The sequence below is a fragment of the Mirounga angustirostris genome, unplaced genomic scaffold (genome assembly GCF_029215605.1).
Source record: "Mirounga angustirostris isolate CCGP_5_RB_7025 unplaced genomic scaffold, mMirAng1.0.hap1 SCAF_11, whole genome shotgun sequence".
NCBI lineage: Eukaryota > Metazoa > Chordata > Mammalia > Carnivora > Phocidae > Mirounga > Mirounga angustirostris.
The window spans coordinates 80982419-81007597 of NW_026991719.1; the positions used below are offsets into that span (position 1 = coordinate 80982419).

A 25179-nucleotide genomic window follows, 5' to 3' on the forward strand; every position below is an offset into this window, starting at 1 on the left:
AAACTGAGGACCGCTGTTTCGACTGAGGGAAAGGGAAAGGGGAGAGAAGGAGGGAGGTTGCAAAAAGGGAGTGAATAACTAGAGGACTATAGAGATGAAAAGTGCGCCTGGTGGGAAGTGGTGGGCAGGAGGTCTCCCCTGATTCCTCCTTCCAGAGCAGCCCAGGAACAGACCTCGAAGCATAACCTACTTTCCTCCCATTTTAAGACGTGAAGTATCCACCTCAGTTTAGGTCTTTAACTTCCAGACTGTGCTTTTGGCCAGGAGTAAGCGTAGGGCATTAGGACCCAGAGATTGTTGTAGTGAGAGAGGTTGAATCGCGATCTCTCAATTTTTCTCTCGAGCTCCCTCCTCTCCCTCCCTTTGTCATTCTAGCTGCCTGCTGCCTCCGCAGCGTCCCTCTAGCTCTCTCTGTGCTAACTGCCTGCGCCTTAGACAGACGGGGTGCGCCCAGCGGAAGGATTAGTTGGGACCTGCCTCGGCGACCCCATGGCATCCCCCAGAACCATAACTGTCGTGGCCCTCTCAGTGGCCCTGGGACTCTTCTTTGTTTTCATGGGAACTATCAAGTTGACCCCCAGGCTCAGCAAGGATGCCTACACTGAGATGGTAAGTGAAGCAAACGGGTGACGAGGGACGCACCCCCAAGGGATTGTGAGTACCTCTCCCCTTCTTTCCTTCCCAGTCCATGGTCCGGTCCCCTTAACCCCTACCCCCACCCCGGACCATACCTTCTCCCCAACAACTTTGCGGCTCTGAAGGAGCAGCTGGACAAGAGCGATTTCATTTGTGGGCTATGCTGGGAGCAACTGTTTTGGAGCCACTGGATGCCAGTTGGGGGAGGGGTCGCCCGGCGAGTACACCCCACCTCCAAGTAAACCAGAAGGCTGAGACCTGCGTAACACCTGTCACTGGCAGGAATCCTTCCCTCCTTCTAGCACACCCGAAGTCCGGGCAACCAGGCTGCAAGTCTGATTCCTTCCCTTGGAGCTAAGAGTTTAGCAAGCTGGAGAGTTTATTTATCTTAGGGAAGAACAAAGGGGAAGGAGGGAAAGATCTGGAGGAGAACGGGCTACTAAAACAAGCGATTCCTAGGGGCGGGAAAGGTATTCCTCATCCCTGGTGGAGAGCTGATCCCCTAGCCGCCTGGCTGTGTCTGTATCCTTCAGACAAAGCAGTCTTGGCCCAAATAAAGGTCATTGAGCGCCTGCTTCTGCCCCTTTTCTCAAGGGAGACCTGGGTGTTTTGTTTTGTTTTGTTTTGTTTTGTTTTGTTTTGTTTGTGGGCTAATCTGCAAAGTCTGCCTCTTCTTTCCTGCAAAATAGTCCATAATTCCCACCTTGCCTCCTGTGGATGCCCGGGGTCAGGTCCTCTGCAGGTTTTCCCCTCTGCAGAGTTGAAATCACCGAAGGTGACTGGCCAAAACATTTCCTCTGCAACCTGGGGGCTGGGCTGCTCTCCCCAGTTGGGCGTGAAGAGGACTTGTTCCTATGCTGTGGAGTGCGAGGAGATGGCAGGGGATGTTTCCAGCACTTTCGGTCTCGTCTTTCGTCTCTCCCCCTGTCACTTTGCCTCTTCATTTCCCCGCCCCAGCTGAAGAGAACCTGCTTCTCACTGCCTTTGCCTGACTGCCAGTAATAGGAGGGAACCCATTACTGGGCTCTCAAGGTCAAGAAGGAAAGGAGCTTAGGGGAGGAACAGGAAGGGGGAGAGAAAAGAGGCAAGAGGGTCTCCCTTAGGGCTGAGGCAAGGAGGTCTAGCCCCACATGTTGGCAGGAATAAATAGCGCTCTCCTGGAGCCCACTGCGGAGCCTTCCAGAGCCCCTCAACGTGAGCTGCAAATAGATGGAGACTGGCAGATTGTAGATGCTCAGAAAATGTTTGCAGGCAGCCCTGGCTTCTGTCTCAGGGTTTGAGCTGGTGCTTTCCATGTCTCTCTCACCACAGGATCACCCTGGGGTGGGGGAGGGTGGCTGGGATTCAGGGGCCTAGGTCTAGCCCCAGTGGCAAATACTAATGTATTTCTCCTTCTCCCTTCCCCTCCTCCCAGCATGTTTGACCAGATGGAATTGAAATCAGGTCAAAATGAGTATCCAAGGCAGCCTGCACTGGGGAGGGGAGGGGAGGTGGGGTAGCAGAAGCCACCAAAGGCAGACAGACAGTGTGGAGGTGAAATGCCACTATATTTTTGTCTTGGTGGTAGTAGTTTAGTGTTAGATTACAAGTAAATGAATATGCTATTGCTTTTCTTTACTTTTCATATATACATGTATTAATATGTTTGTGTGTACACCTTAGGTATTTTTGACTTTTCCTTTTCCTTAGGACATAGTATCCTTCTTCAGTATACTCCCTGGCCCCCAGGCCCTCCTCAGCTGTTTTAGAGGCCCCCCACCCCACACTGCACCCTAAGTACAATGTTAGGCTCTGCAGGCAATCCAACTAAGATGGAGTCACCAGGAATCTTCCTACCAGCTTGGCAGGAGCTCACAAGGAGGACCAGCCACAAATGGGTTTATAGTAGGTTTCTTCCTAGGGAGTGGAGCTGTCTATTGCAGTCTACTGAAAAGCCGAAGAAACCAATATCAAGATTTCATATCACAAAGGAACATATTTAAATAGGTATAAGCTAATACAGCAGTATAGAACTATTGTGCGTGCGTGCGCGTGTGTGTGTATGTGTGTGTACACACAATTCTGTGCTTATGTGTTCGGGGGCATGGAAGAACTATGTCTAGCTGGGAGGTAGACTTCACAGTAGTATGAAGCTTGAGGAGGATTTTCAGATTGCCTTTTCCAGGGTCCCCTCCTGCATTGAACATTGGCCCCAGGCTGGGGATGGCTGTTCAGCACAGGACCCACGGCACCAGTCCTGGGCTGGCCAAGCTTTATTCTTAAGTCCATAGGAAATGGGAAAAACTCAGTTCTAGTACAAAGAAGGGGCTCAATTTATATTTGTTGAATGGATGAGTGAATGAATGAGTCATTGGAGCATTGTCTTGGCTGGTCACCACCCTTCAGAGTTCTCTGGTTGGATCTTGATTATGTAGTTCAGGAGCCATTTCTTGCTCTTAGAAGGGAGTATGGCCCCTTAGGACCCCAACTCTAGATCAGCTAGGTTGATTATCTGGGATTTTCTGTTTTCCATTTAGGAGTAATTCCTCTGCTTTGACAGTCATGCATTGCCTGCAGTAGCTTTTCTTACAAGATCTCAAAGTGTTGTTGTTTAAAGATTATTTGCTCTTTAAAACATATCAGTGAGGTAAATTCATTTTATTAGTTATTCTTATTTTACTGATGGATCAAACTGATCCAGTATCATAGGGTAAGCTGTTGTGGGAGCAGAGATTAGAAACCAAGCCTGTGACTGAATATTCTCAGTAGAGGAGTCATTAATGATTACAACTGCCTTTTTGGATGTCAGAACTTGCAACTGATTCTTGAAAATATCTGGCATACTTTTGCTTCTTTTTCGTAACAGCTCAACTACACCAATCCATATTTTTACTTCGAAACCAATTTCAAATTTAGATTTTTGGTTTTTTTCTTTTCTGCCACTTTTTTTATTTCTTGTTCTAAAACCATTAGCGTTATGCTTAGGTGTTGTCCCCTCCATAAAGAATCATTGCTAAAAACCAAACAGACAAATGACTAGTAGCTGCTTTCCTGTACTGCAGAAGCCAGGATTGGTTAATGTAAAGAACACAGGCTTTCAGTCGTATAGGTTTGTGCTTGAGTCCTGACATTCCTACTGCCTCAGTTTCCTCATTTGTAAAATGAGGATAATAATTCTTCCCTTAGTAGGTTGTTGTAAATATTAATTGAGATTATATATGGAAGCATCTGGTACAGTGTTTACATATAGCAAATGTTTAAGAAATGCTCTGGGTGAAGTGATGGTGATAATTGATTCCACATCATGCAGTGGCTGCCTGACTAATTTGAATGGTCAGTTTAAGGGATTGAAATCAGGCATTTAGGGGCGCCTGGGTGGCTCAGTCGTTAAGCGTCTGCCTTCGGCTCAGGTCATGGTCCCAGGGTCCTGGGATCGAGCCCCGCATCGGGCTTCCTGCTCCACGGGAAGCCTGCTTCTCCCTCTCCCACTCCCCCTGCTTGTGTTCCCTCTCTTGCTGTGTCTCTCTCTGTCAAATAAATAAATTAAATCTTAAAAAAAAAAAAAGAAATCAGGCATTTAGAAGAGCAAGATGCTATTTTCATGTGCCCTGGTGAACAGACCTTTATGCAATTAGCTAATTTTGAAAACTCCACACTTGCTGCTGGTTAATGCACAGTGGATTCCATGCAGAACTTCCAGATGTCACTCTGAATTGCCCATTTGGTGTGTGTCGCCCCATACCTCCTCCAGATTTAGCAAGTGTCATTATAGAGTACTCTAAAGCCCACATGAATTCAACATGACTGATCACTCCCTTGACTAAATGCCTTCATTAATTCACTTGAAATTGGGAGACAGCACTTACAAATGCTGCTAAGCAGTTTTCTGTGCAGTGATGGGGAACATACAAAAGGTTGACTTGCTCTAAATTTGCTATCCAGCTCTTTGTAGCAGTGGTTCCGTTCTGTAATCAAAAGGGGCCACATGTAGAATGGTGAGAAAATACCCAAAATCCTGTCGCAATGAAGCCAAGGGATTTTGGTCCCAAGGAAAACAGGGCAAGTCTCTGCTTCTTCGCATCCCCTCAGAGGGAAGCTTTGTTGATTTGGTTGATTGGCTTATCTATAGTTAAATGCCGTCCAGTTTGTATAACCCTGGGGAAACACTCCAGATACGTTTGGGCAGTTTATTTAACGTCCTTAGGTAATCTTTTATGCTTCCAATCACCGCCATTAATTGCTTTCCAGCTAGGTGATAAGATAGTGATTCACTGATGCTTAGACTGCTCTCTGAGGGGGTACAGTACTTTTATTCCCTCAGAGAGGAAACTGCCTCTGAGTTGTGAAGTGACTTTGCCTTAGTTCATTCAGCCAACCATCCCAAGCTAAACTCCACTGGAGCTGATGCCAGGGCATTGGAGCCTTTAAGGTCTCAATGGCCAACAGCTATGCTTGTTACAGAGCTACCTTTGGGCCTCAAATGCAATCTGGGAAGGATCCAGTTTGGTTAGTAGGACCAGGTTTACCAGCTTCCCCTGTAGGTAGGTACTATATGACAGTGGGAAGTAGAATTGCTTAAAATGTGTTTATCATTCACATGGATATTTGGCAATTAAACACGTGATGGCTTTTTATTGCATTTAAGAAATAATCGATAACTCACATGTGGCTTTTTCCCCTACAAAAATGCAGGGAAATCATACTGGAGTCAGTAAACTTTGCAGCAGTTATGTAGCCTTTATGGTCTAAGATAGCAATGAGGCTGAGAATTTTAGCCAAAATGTATTTTTGTCAGTGCCCTCTTTCGCTTTCATAGTTTTTTTTCTCTCTGTAAATTTTAGTGAAGTGTGACATACATTCTGAAATGTGCATCTAACATAAATGTACAGTTCAAGGAATTTTCAGAATACTCCTGTGTAACCAGCACCCATATCGAGAATACAGAACATCAGCTCCCCAGAAACCGCCCTCATGGCCCCTTCCAGTTACTACCTCCCCAAGAGTTATTATTTTCTGACTTCCAACAATATAGGTTAGTTTTACCTGTTTTTGAACTTTATATAAATGGAATTCACAGTAGATTAGCCTTTTTTTTTTCTTTTACCCAACTGGCATAAGTATACTGAAGTGGACCAAACCACTTGGTCTCTGTTCCCATTTTGTCCTGTTAGCTGACTTGGATCAGTTATTAATTGTAATTGAAGATAAGTGTAATTAGACAGTTTTGAGTTCTTCAAATAAATGTCATTAATATGAGATCATGGACCCTGGGGTGTTGTGAAGAGTAAATTACAAAAAGAAAAAAGGTATGACTAAAGAAAGGCTCCATATGCTTTTGACTCATGTCTGAATCATATCTTCTCACACCATAAGAAAGGACTTGTTTGATTCACCACTATTATCATTAAAATAATCACCGTGGCTTGCTTGCAAACACATGGACTTCTCATTATTGTATGGTTCATTAATAATGAAGTGTGTGTGTGTCTGTGTGTGTGTGTGTGTGGCCCTTGTTTGATGCCATGATGCTATGTTTTTTGTTTTTTTTTTTTTACTAAATCTCCAAAATGTTCATTTAATTTACAAAAAGGGGAAACCCAGATAATAAAATGCTTAGTAATTTTCTCCAAGCAACTTAGGGGCAAAACTAAAATTGAAATTTAGCTTATCTTAAGAATCTCAGCCCAAGGATATTGTTGGATGATTGCTTTCGATTAAAGGGATTTGAAACATTTGACTGAACACTCCTCTTCCCTGCTTCCCTGCCCTATAAAGAAACTAAGGTTACAGGGTCTGGGTCATTGCAATGGAAGGGAAACAGACCCAACAAAGTGAATTGTGAGAGCCTTTTGGGAGAGTGACTCAGTCAACTCTCTTTATTCTTACTATCAGAACAATTAAAGTCTTTAGAGCTCTAGTTACTATAGATTCAAGACATGTGAACCTTCTATTGTTAGAACTGAGGTGGCCCAGACCAAACAATGATGCGGCTGGCAATAGTAGGATTCTTCTGATGTCTCCATCCTACTCCACAGGAGAAAGAATAAAGGGCTTCCTATAATGTCAAGACTCCATCCAAGCTTAGTCCCATTTCTAACAAATTAAACATTCCCTGTCTGGAGTCCTGGAGAATAGATGCTATCTATACCTACTCAGCTTTGAACTAAAGATTTGATGAGATGGCTTATCCATGTGCAGTTTCCTCTGGAGAAAGGAAAGAGAAAAAAAGAGGCAACAGCTGCATAAAAGAGCCACAGCTGTAGTTTAAGCAGTTAGATAAACAACTGAAAAAGTAATATGAAGTTATACCAAATGTAAAGAAAAAAAAATCACCCAAGTTCTAGGAACTTGATTTAAAGACGTGGAATTTGGCCCCAGGCTACAGATTCCACTGTAGTATAGTTAAGAATCTATTCCTGAATGATGGGTGGTTAGCCTTAGCCAAAAAAGGAGCGTTTCCAGAAGCCACTCAGCCAGCATCTGAAGTCTTGGCTCTGAACTGACTGTGGGAAACTCATCTTGCCTCCTGCGTTCATCATGTCAAAAGCTTACATTTAGGGTTTAGGAACTGCCTCTTGGGAAGCTTTGTGCTGTTAATTAGAAATAGTCCTCACTTACAAGTGTTAAGGAAGCCTCTTGCGTCTAGATTTCTTTCCCTAATGTTGCCCCGTTACTGTTACCAGAGTGCAGAGGGGGAGAGAGTGGGCAGGTGGCATCTAGTTTAATAGTGAGAGGAAACGGGTACACTTTTCCCCACCACCAGGTGCCCTAACCCTCATCTCTGCTCTGCTCCATGTGGGTCTGGCTCAGTTCAGCCCAGAGTTTTACTCTGCCGACTAGTCAACGTCTCTACTAATTTCTCTGAAAGTCCCTGATTTAACCTAAAATGGGAAGAGGGAGGAAGAAAGACTAACACTCTGTGTTTCCTTTACATGCTCAGGAACAGGATAGGGACTAGGGTGAGGTGAAGTTTTAAAGACAGGATCTGATAGGGCCAGAATTGGGAAGAGATAAGGCAGGGTTGTATAAGTGCAGAGCTGGATCTTGCATTTATGTAAAAGCTTTGATATTTTGCTCATTAATGATATTATCTACCTTAATCAAGAAATGTTTTTGGTGCCCTCTTAAATTTTGCATTCAAGGCAAATAGCCTGGCTCATTTCACTTTAGTCTTAACCCTGCTCAGGAAAATGACGCTCAGAGAGGTCAAATAATTTGCCTATGGACACCCAACTAGAAAGTGACAGAGATGGGATTTAAAGCCAAGTCTGTTTGAATCAAAACCCATGTTTGTTTGTTTGTTTTTTTCACTAAACCATTGGTCTTTTTTTTTTTTTTATCTGAGAGAGAGAATGGGAGACAGAGAGCATGAGAGGGGGAGGATCAGAGGGAGAAGCAGACTCCCCGCTGAGCAGGGAGTCTGATGCAGGACTTGATCCCGGGACTCCAGGATCATGACCTGAGCCGAAGGCAGTTGCTTAACCAACTGAGCCACCCAGGCACCCTAAACCATTGGTCTTTTAACAGTCCTCATAGAGGATTATCTTGTGCCACTCATGATAATTAATCCATGAAATAAGGTGCATTCACTTATCCAAAAGTGAGAGAAATGACTTCACATTTGTTCCAAACCTAGAGTGTGTGAACACTATTCTTTTTTTTTTTTAAAGATTTTATTTATTTATTTGAGAGAGAGAGAATGAGAGACAGAGAGCATGAGAGGGAGGAGGGTCAGAGGGAGAAGCAGACTCCCTGCTGAGCAGGGAGCCCGATGCGGGACTCGATCCCGGGACTCCAGGATCATGACCTGAGCCGAAGGCAGTCACTTAACCAACTGAGCCACCCAGGCGCCCATGAACACTATTCTAAGTGCCAGATGCTTCTAAGAGGTCAAGTTGGCTTTCTGCCTGATTCTTATGATACTTGCCTCGCATCTGGAACTTTTGACTATTCTCTTCTTGAAAACCTTGGGCCCCATGACCTTGTCTCTCTTGGTTTTCCCCCTACTTTTCTGACCACACTCTCTTCTGTCTACTTTGTGGACTATCTTTCTCTTTCCATTTCTTAAATGTCTGTCACACAATTTTTCCCACTGTATATATACATTCTACCTGGGATACTGATGACTATCCATTCTATATCTTTATTCCAGACCTCTCTTACTGAGCTGCCTACCAGACATCTCCACTTAGATGTCTTAGAGACACTTCAACTAAAAAACCCAAATTGAGTCCCTTGCTCCTTACCCCTTGCCCCACCCCCAACCTGTTCTTTCAGATGCATGCCCAAACCTGGAGAATGGTAACACCCTTCTACCCAGGTACCCAAGCCAGAGACCAGAGAATCTTTCTTTACTTATCCCTTTCCCTCAGGTTCCACTTCCAGTATAACACTAAATTCTGTTGATTTTGCATTAAAGGTATCCTTGACTCATCCCCCTTCCCTATATCCCTACTGTCATTACTCTAGGTCTCTTACTTGGTCTCCTTGCTTCCAGGCATACCTCTCCCAATCCATCCTCCACACTTTTTCCAGAGGGACCTTCCTCAAAAGCAAATTATGTTGCTCCCCCTGGCTTATAGGATAAAATCCACCTCCACAACACAACATATATAGTTCCCCATGATCTCATAGTGACACATATATAGACATATATAAGAGGACATATATAGTTCTCATGATTCATGATTCATATCTATCTCCCCTGTCTCATGTCTCACTGTCACCCCTCCCTCTCCCAACCTATGCTGAACTGGGGTGGTGTTTGAAACACCCAAGTCTGTTTTGTGCTTCAGGGCCTTTGCTTATCCAGTTTCCTCTGCCTGCAATGCCCTTCCCTTATTGATCTTGCAAACACCTGGTCTTCCTTTAATATTCCACTCTAGCTTTTCTCCGTTTCCATCTAGGGAAACTTGACCACTCTGGTGTGGCTCTACTATATCTACTGCATAATTTTGTTCAGCACCCATAACTTTTCTTCATATAAACTCAAGCTTCAGGAAGGCAGGGCCTTTGAATGATTGACATCTGTATCCAAAGTACCTAGTACAGTGCCTAGCGCAAGGAAGCACTTAATAAATATTGAATGAATTAATGGGTACTTACTGAAAACAAAGCAGTGGGCCAACATAATAAGACACTTGATAAAATCTCATCGATTTACTACAGGCCAATCTGAATACAGTGAAAAATATGATTACCTATTACCCTAAGGTCAATATAATCTTATTACTTTGTAATATATCCAGTGACTCCCTCCTCTGTTCTATGATGTCTCCCTTTGGGCTACAATTAGACCTTGTACAGACGTCTATTATGTGTCACTAACCATGTTGCTTTATACTGGTGTTTTGTGTATCTGTTTCCCCCCACTGGATCAAGAGCTTCTTGACCCTGTCTTATTTACCTTTTTATCTCCATTGCATAATCCATAGTAGGTGCTCAATACATATTTGTTGAATTAAAATTAGTGAACTTGCACCAGGCTAATCAAAGTAGTGTCTTGTAAAGGCCTGGGACTTTATTTCACTGACCATGAGAATGATTTTTATCTTACTATATTTTAAAGATATATAAGGGGCTAACATTTGCACACATTTTTATTTTTCTATTTACTTAGTACTCACTTTTAATTTTTGCAGATTCCACAAATATAAACTCCTGCTCAGCTTTTTTTCTGAATTATCACAGATTCCAAATTAAGGAAGTCCGAATTAGTGAGACTTTATCATACTGTGCCTTGCCTTGTTTCATTTTTGTTGGTATTTGTATGCATCTGGGTTTGGACGAGGCAGGCACTAGAAAATGTGGTTGTGGCTAATCTGTACCAGACTTTATGGGCCCAATAAATTTTCTTATAAATGCTTTTAGTGTTGTTTATGATTTATAATCAGAAAATAATTTTTAACTATAAAGCCAAATTCTCTTTGGTGCTGTTACTAAGTCTTATTTATTTTTAAAGATTTTATCTATTTATTTTAGAGAGAGAAAGAGAGCACAAGTAGAGGGGGGAGGAGCAGAGGGAGAGGGACAAGCAGACTCCATGCTGAACGCAGAGCCCAGCCCCACAGTCATGCATGACCTGAGCTGAAATCACGTGTCAGACCCTCAACAAACTGAGCCACCAGGCACCCTGTTGTTACTAAGGTTTAAATCACAGGGACCTCAGAAGATTGCTCGTTTTTTTCTTATCTTAATTACAAGACTTTTATTTAGGGGCCACAGTAAAAAAAAAAAAAAAAAAAAGGGACCTGATGGGGACATGGAAAGGGAATGGTGGGGAAGGAGGCCCTTGCTTCTGTGTTCTTCATTCTAATTTTAAAATCATGGTTAATGTGGCATTCCTTGTGGTATTTCACTCTAGAAACGTGCTTACAAGAGCTATGTCCGAGCCCTCCCTCTGCTGAAGAAAATGGGGATCAATTCCATTCTCCTCCGCAAAAGCATTGGTGCTCTTGAGGTGGCCTGTGGCATTGTCATGACCCTTGTGCCTGGGCGTCCCAAAGATGTGGCCAACTTCTTCCTACTCTTGCTGGTGTTGGCTGTGCTCTTCTTCCATCAACTAGTCGGTGATCCTCTCAAACGCTACGCCCATGCTCTGGTGTTTGGAATCCTGCTCACCTGCCGCCTGCTGATTGCCCGCAAGCCTGAAGACCGGTCTTCTGAGAAGAAGCCCTTGCCACCACCAGGGCAAGCAGGGAATGCCGGGAACACGGAGGAGCAGCCCTCTTTATATGAGAAGGCCCCTCAGGGCAAAATGAAGTTGTCATAGGAAAGCAGAAGTGCAAAAAGTGAACCTTCCAGGCAGTTGCCTCCATGACACCCAGGAAGATGTCAGTGTGTGTTTTTCATTTGATTTATTTATCTTGAAGGAAAGGGAAAAAATATAATCTGCAAGTTAATGGTCCTATTGGCTTGTGTACACCTATACCCTAAAATGACCTCCCCACATAGACATATGTGCACCACCTTTAATCACTTTGGGGCAACTCTCACATCTTGCTGCATGTACATGTATACGGCTAACTGTTGAAGTGTATTTGTGAGATGGACTCCAGCAAGCATGTGACTATAAGATTATGTGTGGGAAAATGTATTTACTGTCCGTGTGTGTGTGTTTGTGTGTGTGTGTGTGTGCACGCACGCAGGTGCGAGGAGAAGGCTCTGATCTTGAACTAATCCTGCAGAGGTATCCTTCCCTTTATAGACTGATTCTAGTGAGGGCAGAATAAAATAAACCTCCTCTAAAGAGAATCCTACTTACTTCTGGTATAAATCAAGTGATGTATTCCTGTGGGATGAGGGAAATTAAGTTGAAAACTTAAATTTACCACTTTAGAAGAAAGTTCCTTCAATTTGAGACATTGAGTTATACTGATTAACCTCCACTGTAACAGTTGTTGAAATTTTAAATACTCCATATTGAGTTTAATTAAAATAAGGGATATATGCAGTCAACACATAATCTAATTCTTCAAGTGATAAAATTGGAATTTTACCTTGCCTTTGCCCCAAACCAACCTACTAAGCTCCTTTGCTCACAGTTTGAAATCGAAGCAGTAAACTTGTTACCAGACATCTCTTTTTTTGGGGGGTGGTTCTTAAGCCAAAAGCTGCCTCACTTCCTACTATTCTCAGCAGAGAATCCCAACCAGGATTCAGCAGCTGCTCTACTGTTGGGTTGAGGGAGCAGGGATTAGTCCCGTTAGAAGTCTGTGAATCTCAAACTCTAGCTGTTCTCTTCAATCATCTGAGACTTGACAGAGGAGCTGTATCCAGGGTTTCCCTGCCAGACAGATTCATTACTCCTATTGACTCTTCACTGAACTTTGCTAGTCTAAGCAGAGATCCAAGTTACTCCTCTGGTTGTCTCCTCTACACCTCTTTATCATTATGGTGGCTGGAGTTCAGCAGGGGGAAGGACATTTGATATGGATTGGTTGGATTGAGCAGTATGAACTTTGCTTTCTTCATTCCATACTGCTGTTTCTCCTTGTTAGATGTGCTTTGATGGTTTTAATATTATTGTGCCAGGGACGGGGAGAGGGGTGGGGGCATTGTGTGTGGGGGGAGTACAAATTATTGTATTTTCTTCAGTGTCATTGTTCTTGTTAATTGATACCTCTGTCTTATTTCTCTCATTCTTTCAAAATAAAAATTTTTGAAATTTGGAGGAAACTGTCTGGACAGATAATGAAAATCTGGGAAGAAAGGGTCATATGAAGCAATTCTGGCTCTTTAATTTTTGATTCTGGATGAGGGAGAAGAAAGAGAAGGAACAATATAATCACTTAGTATACTAACGAGGTTACCACACTTCAGTAACATCAGCACACAAGACAGAAAGCCAGAGAATTAGGATCAATACAATTTTCAGGTTTGGGAAGTTCTGCTTCACTAGGTGATGCCAAGGGAAGGTGGAAGAATGAGTTCAGACAAAATTGCAGGTGTATGAAACAAAGGAGAACCAATGCTCTCTCACTATGTGTATCCATAAAGTGGCACACGTTCCAGTGCCACAGACCTGTCATGTTAGGCAAGTTATTTCAGCACTCAGAGCCTCAGTTTCATCATCTACAAAAGAGAAGGGGATTGAAGGTTTAAAATCCATTCCAATTCACAGTTGAGTCTATGAAATCATTAAGAGTATGAAAAATGACTCGAGAAACTTTCAGTTTTCCTAGATAAGAGCAGTTTATGTACTAGATAAAATATCACTCAATTCTCATGCATGATTAAACAAGAGTTCGTGAAAGTACTCTGAAAATCATATAAGATGTGGTAAATAGTAATTTCTGGTGTAGTCTTTCCCAAATATATCAACTTAATCTTTGATTCATTTCTCCCTAAGATTGCAGTTCCCTCCCACAGTTTTGCCCAGTTTGTGGATGTGTTTTGGCCTCAAAAACACAGTGAGAGCCATTTAATTTACCTTTCCTCTTTAATTCCTACTCTAGTAAGAGATTAAACTAGGGACTAGGCTCAGGTCTCAAACTGAACCCTTGCTGCTGTTTCAGCCAGTTTCTTTAAGACTCACCAAAGTTAGAAATCTGTACGTGTTGCCTGGCGGGTTACATGCAAGGTGCCACATCTAGCTTAGGATCCAGGTTTTTGGCAAACCCTGGAAGATATGAATGCCCACCCTCGGTAAAAGGAGGGCAGATGCAGCCGTCCTTTCCTCCCACCCCAGAGCTTCGCCTGGGAAAAGCGACAGCTTCAGAAGTCATAGACTCAATAACCTAAGTCTCTTGTCCAGCAAGGTTCATATTTTCCCTATAGATTCAAAGTCCCGACACTTGCGGATCAATCTGGGCAAAATTATCACTATAATTACTCTTGTTAAATTCAGGAATCAGGACACTAATTTTCGAGTTTTACGCAAAATGACGAACGCGAACATTATCAGGACAGTGGGAACGGCAGCCAATCAGCTAGCTCCAGCAGCAACGGCCCACAAGGCGCGGGTCCCCTACCCGGGGCGGGCGGGGCAAGTGGTTCTCGGGATTGGGTCTGCGTCAGCGTCGGCGCGCGTGCCTCCTCGCGCCGTTGAGGTGCAACCCAACCAATCAGGCTTCAGCAAAGCGCGCTGCTCTGCCTACTGCAGCCTGGGTCTCTGCAGAAGCGCATGCGCGAGGCGGGGCCCGCCCTTTTGAATCCGGGAGGCGGTGTTGGGATTCCGGAGGCTTTGCGACTGAGGAGTGTGTTAGGTGAGGTACTTTTACTTTTAAGACCGGGCAAAATGGGGGCTCTCAGAGCAGAGGAAATCTGAGCAGGATTCTCCTGCAAGGTGTGGCTGGGGTCGGGTTTTTCCCCAGCTCAGGAATCTGTCCAGTGGGTCGGTCGTCGTGGCCGAGTTCGCTCTCTGCCGTGGCAGTCTGTGAGGGGCTGGCTTCCTGAGAAGCAATGGGACGGTTCAACTGGTTGGGGTTAGAATCTGCTCTCCCGCGCTGCTTTTTTAGGACCCTAGGAAACTACCAGAACTCGGAACCTCCCAGTGGGTTAGATAGACCTATCGCTTTCCTGCTCTGGCCGCATATGTTCTTAGGGAGGTGGGGTCGAGTAACGGTCATTCCAACGATTTCCTTAGTTTTTCCCATTTGAAGCCAAAACTTAAAAGTCTTTCTGGGTTCCTCTCTTTCCTTTTCCCTGCATCCAGTTCTTTTATCACGGCCTTGCCCAGTCTATCTCCAAAATATATCAGTCATTTTCTACCTCTTCCACTGCTATCTTAGGCCTAGTTCAGACTACAGTCATACTTCTTCTGGACTCGAAGGCTTTTTTAAAAATTCGTCTGTTTTCACTCCTTGACCCCTCATATTCTGTTCTCCACACTGCAGCTAAAACGGTCTTAAAACAAATCAGATGGTATCGCTCCCCTCTCTCACACTCCTTCCCACCCTACCCCCATAGGTTTCACGAGAGCAGAGACCTTGGCTGTTTTATTTTATCCCTAGTAAGTAGAACTGTGCTTTGCATATAGATGATGTTCAACAATTATTTACTGAATAAATGAATTACTTAATAGGGGACAATTCTTTGTGAGAATCCTTAGTTTGGTCACCAGTTTGACTTTTGAACCATGCCGCTTTAACTTAGCACTCAGGAAGTGGAGAGCATAAAAGATTAAAAGCAAAATCAAGGTGGGGGGGTGGAGAAAAATAGTGGAAAAAGTAAGACTGAATGTAGGAGATGGATTAGTTTTGGATTTGATTATGTGATAGAGCCATTTTAAGAGAACTTGCTATGTTGCTTGTACTCAGTTTTTTTTCCACAAGAAGTCCAGTTCAACTGGTAAATATTACCCTGGAGAGTTGTTTCTCCCTATTCCTATTTAAGTCAAGGGCTTCTGTGAAAGTTAACCTTTTTGTTGCCTGAATCATTGTCAGGGTTTGTGTGTGTGTGTGTGTGTGTGTGTGTACTGTTTGTATGCTAGGTATTGTGTACTAAATGTTGGGAATACAAAGCAGATATGGTTCCTGTCTTTGTGGAGTAAAAAGGGATGGTTTGTTTAATGGTAACTGGACACTTGTTTCTGTATAGAACATGTGTAATAATGTCATCTCAAAAGAGAGTGAAGGACTCTCAGGCTCAAAAGAGGACTTCACAAGTTAGTGATACTTATGAGACTAATCTCCTGGCCGGGGAAGAAAAAGAGGACCTGAATGACTCAAAGCGCAGCTTGAAACATGGACAAGACAATACAGCGGACGATTATGGACATGCTGATGATCAAGGAGAAGATGCTCTGCAAATAGCAGTGAGATACTTTGAGAAAGGTAAGACAGATAATTTTCCTTACGGAAGTTCTATTTCTGTAAAAATGTCTTAGACTTTTTCTTATGGATTTTTAAAGGAAAGCATATTTTTGCTCATTCATGCTTTTGTTTATTTGATAGGCATTTATTGAGCGCTTCCTAATATCAGTATGCTGGGTACTAGGGATACAACAACAAAGAAAATTCTTGGCAGGGTGGTTTCCAAGCTGTTACACATTGGGGTTATCTGTGAATCTTTAAAAAACCTGATGCCTGGCATCCACTCTAAGACATTCTGATTTTATTGGCATGGAATGCAGTCTGGGCATCAGGATTTTTAAAAGGCTCCTCTGGGTGATTCCGATTTGCAGAAGAGTTTGGGAACTACTATCCTAGTATTGAATCTGCTTATAGTCTAAGTTCAGTGCTTTTAGTTAGTTTAGAGCAGAGATGCCAGGGCATGATTCAGTTTTCCTCACTGAAGGTGCTGTTGCTCTATTGCTGTTAAATCTTCTAGAATTTTAAAGGCTTTGAAAGGTTTGGGGGAAGACATTTTTAACATAGAGCTATTTGTTTAGGAGCACCTGGGCTCAGTTGGTTAAGCATCTGGCTCTCGATCTCAGCACAGGTCTTGATCTCAGGGTTGTGAGTTCAAGCTCCATGGTGGGCGTGGAGCCTACTTAAAAAAAAAAAAAAGCGCTATTTCTTTCAAGTATTCCAAGTTGTAACTGTTGGGGTTGAGGACTGAAAGAATTTTAAAGGTCCCACTATTTAATATTGTTCCTTTTTCCAGGTCCTATTAAAACTTCACAGAGTAAAGATAAAATCTTGGAAAAACACTTGAAAACTGTGGAAAATGTGGCTTGGAAGAATGGGTTAGCTCCAGAAGGAATTGACATTCTCTTAAATGTGGCACTCAGTGGCAAATTTGGTATGTTGAGGGGAAACATTTGTCATCAGTTTGCTATTAGTTTTGCCTTCCAGACTTTGAAATAGATTGCTTATTGGAATCAGTTGCAGTTCTTTATTTGTACCAAATTCTTCATAAAACCAATCTGGTAAGATGATAAAATGGGCCTTTCTTATGTTTAAGCTGCCTTATGAACCAAAAGTTTCTATGTACATATGCTGAGAATGGTTAGTTATTACATGTCTTTACAAATAGAATGTATAGGCTCTTGTCACCAAATACATGGGAGTCATTTTTAGTATTTCTCTTAAGAAGCATAGATAAGGCAGCTTAAGAGATCATTTAGTCTACTTCATTGCTTTTAGGTTCACTTACCTATGGCAAATTCCTTTTGAAACTGTCTCCATTCCAGTGTGTATGACAGTCAAGAGGCTTTTTCTTTTGTGATAATGCTTCCTTTCCTGTTCTAAGTGCATTTCAAATGGAGGGGGAGAGGTTCTTAGAAGGAAGGAACACCTGGCCAGTATTCTTTTTTTTTCTTTTTTTTTGGCCAGTATTCTTTTTGCTTGAGAAGAATCTTTTAACCTACTCTCACCCAAATTCAGACTCAGAAGGTATTTTAGGCCTTGAACATCCTCATTTTAAAGGCGAGGAAACAGACCCAGAGTGGTTAAAGAAACTTATTTAATGTCAGAGCTAGAACTGGGGAACTCAGATCTCCTAACTCCCCTTGTAGTGTTTATACTGTACCATACTACTACTGGGTTTTCTACTGTTTTTTTTTTTTTTGAAATACTAAGACATCTATCAAAACTGGATGCTTTATATACTATTTCCTGGCCCTTGCATATTGGATTCCTTTGTGTATGCCCTAGCATCATGTTTTGCAGGGGTGTTGTTTTAAAGCAACAACACATTACTAGCCAAATTCAAAATATGACTCTCAGGTATTTTAGTTCTCTACTTTTACTTGATTAGTTCTCTGTGTTTTCCTACGAAGCGAAATTTGACCTGATAAAATTGGCTCTTCTTCTTTTAAGTGGTTTCTTATTGTTTGGTTCTGATATCTTTCCAGGAACCCATGTTTAGCTGATCAGTGTCTATTGAGAATTCTCTCTCTCTCTCCCTTCTCTTAAAACATGTATGGGATGTACAGGTGTTTTCTATTTTGGAATTTCTCTTTTTTTGATATCTCAGAAATTAATGGTTAAAAGGTTTTCATGATGTTTGCCAGGTCTTGTGGCAAATGCATGCCTCAGCCTTGGAAACTTGTATATAACAATTTTAAACACAATCTCTGGCTTTCTATTCTAACTTTTCATTTTTCCCTTAAGCTGGAATTGGTGATGTCAAATATGGCCTCCTTAATTGTTTGTCTCCTTTTAGTTATTTTTGTGATATCCTCCATCACTACTGTATCTTTACCTGTAGCTCTTTTGCTAAGTTGAAATTCATATTCAGGGGCATGTGTGCTTACAGTGTCATAATTAAGTATAAAAGGACTTCAGACACTTTAGAAATTAAAAAGTTGCTGGGAAGTAAGTATTGAGTCTGTACTGAATTGACCCTTTGAATTTGGGACATGTGTGAAGTGTTAGTGGTTGGACTGTTTTAAACTTTAGAAGGGTTAGGGGATGGGAGTGGGGGAGAAAAGAAAATGAAAACAAGAAACCATAGTGGCATACAGAAATTTTTATTCTTATGATTCATCACCTGCCCTCACTGCTTCCTTCTCCACAGAATGATGGGGTAGAAATTGAGAATTTATGTAGCATGAGTAAATTCAGAGATCTAATATACAGCATGATGATATAGTTAATAATATTGAATACTAGAAATTCGGTAAGAGTAGATTTCAGGTGCCCTCACCACACACAAAAAATGATAATAACATGAGATAATATGTAAATTAGCGTGGCTGTAGTAATCATTTCCACTATGTATTTGAATATCATATCATCATATACATCTGAAATATACACACTTTTTTTTTTTTTTAAGATTTTATGGTCAGAGAGAGCGTGAGCATGCACAAGCAGGGGGAGCAGCAGGCAGTCCTAGGTTTATGACCTGAGCCGAAGGCAAACGCTTATCCTACTGAGCCACCCAGGCATCCCTACACACTTTTTATTTTAAAAATAAAAAAATAAAGAGAGGTCTTCACCCTCAGGAAAAAAAAAAAAAGATGTCTATAAGATGTTTCTGAGAATGCTACTTGCAGGCAAAGTTAAGATCAGTGATATTTCAGTGAATGGATGTGATCATCATGCTATAATACATATAAAACAGTGTTTAAAGACACATATAAGATGTTTCTAAGAATGCTACTTGCAGAAGTTGAGAACAGTATGATTATAGTGAATGGATGTGATCAGCACACTGTAATGCATGTAAAGCAGTGGTTAAAGACACATGGATCCAAGATGTTTTTGAGAATTCTATTTGCATGAGAAGTTAAGAACAGTGTTTTTTCAGTGAGTGGTTGTGATCACCACATTATAATGCAAGTGAAACAATGTTTACATACCCCCCAAATTGATGAGATATACATTTAATTCTTGAAGCCTTAATAAGCAGAAATTGATATAGGGTGTATGCAAAGGTATTTGCAACATCACTTATATTATCAGATGGGAGAATACCATGGGAGCCCAGAGCGTATGATGGAAAGATTGGACCAGTATAGAATATTACTGCTAGCTAATTCCAAGAACAGCTATTCCATTCTGCTATCCTCCCCACTTTTTGGGAGGGATGGAGAACACAAATATATTTATTTAATTTATTTATTCTTAAATGAAGCAGCTCATGCAAGATGTCTGTCAATAGTTTTAAATAAGTCAGAATCTGTTGTGCTATTAAAAAATAATAACAAAATAAAAAATAATCTTGGGGTGCCTGGGTGGCTCAGTCTGTTAAGCGTCCAACTCTTGGTTTTGGCTTAGGTCATGATCTCAGGATCTTGGGATTGAGCCCCCTGTCAGGCTCTGCGCTCAGCAGGGAGTCAGCTTGAGGATTTCTCTCCCTCTCCCTCTGCCCCTGCCCTGCTCAGGCGCTTGCTCTCTCTCTCTCAAATAAGTAAATAAATCTTTAAAAAAAAATCTCTGAAATTTTCCTAAGACTTTTTTGAAGTATATTCACATACCATAGAATTCACTTTTATTTTTATTTATTTGTTTTTGAAGATTGTACTTATTTGAGAGAGAGCGAGCAAGAGAGAGTATGAGCAGGAGGGGGAGGGGCAGAGGGAGAGGAAGAAGCAGGCTCCCCACTGAGCAGGGAGCCCAACATGGGGCTCGATCCCAGGACCCTGGGCTCATGACCTGAGGTGAAGGCAAACGCTTAATCGACGGAGCCACCCAGATGCCCCAAATTCACTCTTGAAGCATGCAGTTCAGGATTTTTTTTTTTTTTAGCATATTCACAGAGTTGTACAACCATCACCATTCTCTAATTCCCAAATATTTTCATCACCCCAAAAAGAAACCCTGTAGGCATCCTTCCTTTTTAAATAGAAATACAGAGCCAGAGAATTTGCTTTATAGTTATATTAGAACTTAAAGTTACATTTTTGTTTGAAACTATGTTTTGTAATGATGATAAGGGATATATCAAATATTACTTTTTTATTGCCTTCAGTATAAAGTGAAATTTTTAGGACTAAGAGTGAATAATAGTAAAAGAACAATCAAGATTCTAAAATGTAGTTTAATTTGGAGTTCGTCTGCTTTCTAGGGAGTGCTGTAAACACTCGGATATTGAAGTGTATGATTCCAACAACTCTAATACCAGAAGATTCTGTGGTTAAGGCGGTCTCCTGGCTTTGTGTTGGCAAGTGTTCTGGTAGCACCAAGGTAATCTTTTTAAACAGTTTGATGATAAGTCCTTCAGAACCACTTAAGGGCTGGCAAGGAAGAGCCACTTACGGAGTAATAGCAGTGGCCTTTTGTGCAAAGCCTATAGTTTTGGAACAATATAGCTTGATGCAGGGACTTTGCTCAAGCAGAAATTTTTACTGAGAAATAAAATCTATTATCCTACTTTGTGCTAGAAGCTTCTAAAACAGCCCTGAGTGGGGAATTAAGCTCTCTCCTGTGCCAGTTATATTTCTCTAAAGATAAGCATTTTGTCTTGCAACAGGTACTTTTTTATCGTTGGCTGGTTGCAATGTTTGACTTCATTGATCACAAGGATCAAATTAACTTGCTCTATGGCTTCTTTTTTGCTTCATTGCAAGATGACGCACTGGTAAGTAAAAATTGGACAACGTCATGCATCAATCAAATGGTGCGCTCTCTTGTATGTTGACGCACCAGGTGTGCTTCAAAGAGCCACACAATGTGTTTTTCCTTATTTTAAAATACATCAAATGTATAGAAAAGTAGAAAGCATAACATAACAAACACCCTTGCACTTATCTTTCATATTAACAAATACAGCATTTTTACCATATTTGATTTATATCTTCTTTTAAAGAAATAAAAATGTTATAGATAGAATTGACTCCACATTGGAGTCTCTGCTAATTTAAAGCAGTGGTTGCTATCTTTTCCCTTTAAAACCACTTCAGCAGGGTCCTGTGGGTCACTTATTCTACATTTTCTTGATTAACACTGCAAAAACCTCATCAGAACTAATGAGAAAGAGAGGATTACTTTTGATGAGATGCCAGGGGACTGATTTTGATTAAATAGCATAATTATTCCCATTGAAAACATTAATAACTCTAAGAAATCAATCTACTGTCCACCCAGAAGACTTTCAAGGACCATCAGTAGTTCATAGTCCCTGTGAATCATTCATCTAAACCAAATTCCTCTTACCTTTGGAAAGGGAATTCATTCATTGATTTCATTTTTAAAAATTGATGTTTTCACTGTCTTTGTTACATTGTACTAGGCACTGTAGAAGACTCAAAGTTTTGGGGCGCCTGGGTAGCTTAGTTGGTTAAATGTCTTAACTCTTAACTCTTGAATTCAGGGTTGTGAGTTCAAGCCCCACGTTGGGCTCCACACCGGGTGTGGAGTGTATTAAAAAAAAAAAAATTGGGGCACCTGGGTGGCTCAGTTGGTTAAGCGTCTGCCTTCGGCTCAGGTCATGATCTCAGGGTCCTGGGACCGAGCCCCGCATCGGGCTCCCTGCTTGGCGGGAAGCCTGCTTCTCCCTCTCCCGCTCCCCCTGCTTGTGTTCCCTCTCTCGCTGTGTCTCTCTCTGTCAAATAAATAAAATCTTTAAAAAAAAAAAATTTAGCAGAGAGTTTCTGTATTCCGGGGATTTATAATCCAGTTGGGGGATTAAGGAAAGCATGTAAAGTTAAATAAACAACTCAGGAGTTAAATTATCAAAGACAGTATATGATAATGTGAGGATAATAATTGTGATATTTCCAGGAAGGAAGAGAGCACTGTAAACCAGTGATTTAAAAAAGCATCATAAATAATTTGGGCATCAAGCTAGGCCTTGAAGGTGGAATAGGATTTGAGATTTGATAAAAGGAAATAATATTTCATATGACAGGAACATTTCATGCAAAGTTGTGAGCTGTGTAAATTTTGTTTCCAGAGACCTTAAATAGATCAGACTGACTTAATTACAGCTGTGTCAGGGAGTAGTGGAAGGTAAGGCTGAAAAAGTTGGATGAGGAAAAATTGTAGAGGTCTTTGAAGGTGATGCTAAGCAATTTGAATTTTATCCTCTATCCAGTAGGCGGGAAATCACTGATAATTTTTGGGCAGAACCTGTTGAAAGCAGAATTACAGGAAGTTGTGTTTAGTAATGCCAAGCAATATGAATAAGGAGAGAGACTACTGTTGGGAAAACTAGTTAGGAGACTAACATGATAATCCAGGTATAACATGATGAAGTCCTAGACTAGCAATTCTCAAATTTGATCTGTGGGCCCCTTGAGGCTCCCTGATCCAGGAGTTCTGAGAGGTCAAAATTATTTTCATAGCAATATCAAGCTGTTATCTGGTATTTTCACTGAGTTGACATTTGCACTGATGGTGCTAAAGTAATGGTGACTAAAACTGCTCGTGCCTTAGCAAGAATCAGGGTAGTGGGGCCAAACTATTTATTAATGGTCATTTTATTCTTCACTATAGTAAAAAAAAAAATGCTAGTTTCTCTCAATGTCCCAAATGAAGCAGTAAAAATTAATTCATTAATTTTATTAAATTTCAGCCTTTTTTTTTTTTTTTTAAAGATTTTATTTTTTTTTTTTTTATTTATTTATTTGCGCGAGAGAGAATGAGAGACAGAGAGCATGAGAGGGAGGAGGGTCAGAGGGAGAAGCAGACCCCCCGCCGAGCAGGGAGCCCGATGTGGGACTCGATCCCGGGACTCCAGGATCATGACCCGAGCCGAAGGCAGTCGCTTAACCAACTGAGCCACCCAGGCGCCCTAAATTTCAGCCTTTGAGACATGTCTTTAATAGTCTTTGTGATGAAGTGGGAAGTACAAATAAATCCCTTCTGTATACTGAACTGCAGTTGTCCTTAGGAAAAGCACTTGCGACATTGAGTTGTGGGCTAAACTAGCTGCTTTCTTCATGGAATACCATTTTTACTTGAAAGAATGACTGACATATAAACTATGGTTATCCAGAATGGGTATTTGGCAGATGTTTTTTCAAAAACGAAAAGCCAGCCTGTCATTTCAAAGAAAACAACTCACAGTATTTGTTGCCAGTGATAGAATTTGAGCTTTCAAGTGAAAATTATGAGTTTGGAAAATTTGTATCTAGCACTGTGAACTTGACAGCTTCCCAATACTTAAACTTTTCTGATGAGATTGGTAACAGTATTAATGAATGTGATTTTTAGATATTGTGTAATGAAATTTGTCAATATTTGGAAGGTTGGTATAACTCAGTGAACCAGTCTTTTCCAGATGACCAAGTATGATGTTGTAAAATTATGCATGGGTAAAAGATCCATTCAAAATGCAAGATATATCAATGAATTTTATGTTTATATGTATGTATTTAACATTTTTTCAATAGACTTGAATTTTATATAGGAATGAATTGTAATGGAACAGTACAAAGAGAGTTCATTGGTTTCGGATTCCACATTGCAGCTAACTCTTAAGAGACTACCATTTATCAAGACTAATATACAGTTTTCTGAAAAGGCTACTAAAATAGTGCTTTCTTTTCCAACTGCATATATCTATGTGAGGCTGGATTTTCTTCATGTACTTCAATTAAAAGAACATAACAGGTTTAGTGCTGAAGCAGAGAATCCAGTTGTATTCTATTAAGTCAAAAACATTAAATAGAATTTAGAAGTGTAAAACTATGTCACTAGTCTTTTTTTTGGCAAATATAGTTGTTTTTCATAAAATCTGTCATTTATGTTAGCATGTAATGGGTTTATTATTTTTTAATGGATTAATAAACATTTTTAAGTTTCTCAGTTTTTATTTCTAATATGGTGAATATCAATAGATATAATCCAGATAAACAAAAGCTCTGTGGGATCCTCTAATTTTAAGAATGTGAAGAGTCCTGATACCGAAAAGTTTGAGAATTACTGTCCTAGTCTAAGGAGGTGGCAGTGGGAATGAAAAATTGAAAGGGCAAATTGGGGGGGAAATTATAAAGGAAGAATTGACAGGATCTGATCCCTAAACTGGATTAAGGGAAGGGTCAGGAGATAGAGATCTGAGGTTTTTAAGTCAGCATGGCTCAGAATGATGGTATTTTTGACCATAAAAGGAAGTTTGTGAGAAGAAGGTAGTTTTGGAAGGCATATAATATATTTGGATTTAGATGTACAAAGGTGACAAGCCGTCCTGTAGAAGTTCACTTAATGAACATTTATTAACTATATACTATGCCAGACATTGAATTTAGTATTGGGAATACAAATATGAATAAGACATAATAGTTAATTTATGTGAGACCTATATGCCAGGTACTAGGTGCTTTATATACACAGTTATTTTATCAACTCTAAGATGCCATCATGGTAAGATGCATCTTTATCTTATGAACCACTACAAAATAATACTGTCATTAAAACTGTTAGATGACATCAATTATAAGATTATTCCTGTTTTCAGAGATGTTAAAATGTAAAAAAAATTGTTAGACTATGTAAAGTATTTTTTTTTTTTTCTGGTCCTGGGGTTCTGAAAGTTCTTTGTATTCTGACATCAGTATTCCTTAAAAAATATTTATTGAGGTTCTCCTGGCTGGCTCAGTCAGTAGAACATGAGACTCTTGATCTTGGGGCATGGGTTCAAGCCCCATGTTAGGGGCTTGAAGTAAGTAGAGCTTACTTTTTAAAAAATATTTATTGAGCACCTATTTTCTGTACTTGTGCTGTCCAGTATGGTAGCCATTAATCTCATGTGACTAGTGAACAATGGAAATGTGGCTGGGCCAAACTGGAA

The 25179-nt window shown here is 41.0% G+C and overlaps 2 protein-coding genes across 4 annotated transcripts in view; both read left to right on the forward strand.

Moving 5' to 3' along the window:
• The first annotated feature begins 313 nt into the window (after positions 1 to 313).
• TMEM35A (transmembrane protein 35A) lies at positions 314 to 11593 on the forward strand. The gene is made up of 2 exons (XM_045902240.2): positions 314 to 609; positions 10979 to 11593. The coding sequence occupies exons 1-2, from the start codon at positions 490 to 492 to the stop codon at positions 11384 to 11386; spliced, it is 528 nt and encodes a 175-aa protein (XP_045758196.1). The 5' UTR covers positions 314 to 489; the 3' UTR covers positions 11387 to 11593.
• Positions 11594 to 14223: 2630 nt separating this feature from the next.
• The window catches only part of CENPI (centromere protein I), a 65964-nt gene continuing 55008 nt past the window's right edge, over positions 14224 to 25179 (forward strand). For 2 of the 3 annotated variants that reach the window (XM_064574343.1, XM_045880510.3), the window contains exons 1-5: positions 14224 to 14321; positions 15655 to 15890; positions 16663 to 16800; positions 20515 to 20633; positions 20920 to 21027. In XM_064574343.1, coding sequence (XP_064430413.1) covers positions 15668 to 15890; positions 16663 to 16800; positions 20515 to 20633; positions 20920 to 21027 — 588 coding nt within the window. In that variant the 5' untranslated portion in view covers positions 14224 to 14321; positions 15655 to 15667. Of the gene's footprint in view, positions 14322 to 14828; positions 15068 to 15654; positions 15891 to 16662; positions 16801 to 20514; positions 20634 to 20919; positions 21028 to 25179 lie in introns of those variants that run through there. The other variant, XM_064574345.1, reaches the window with a different exon arrangement.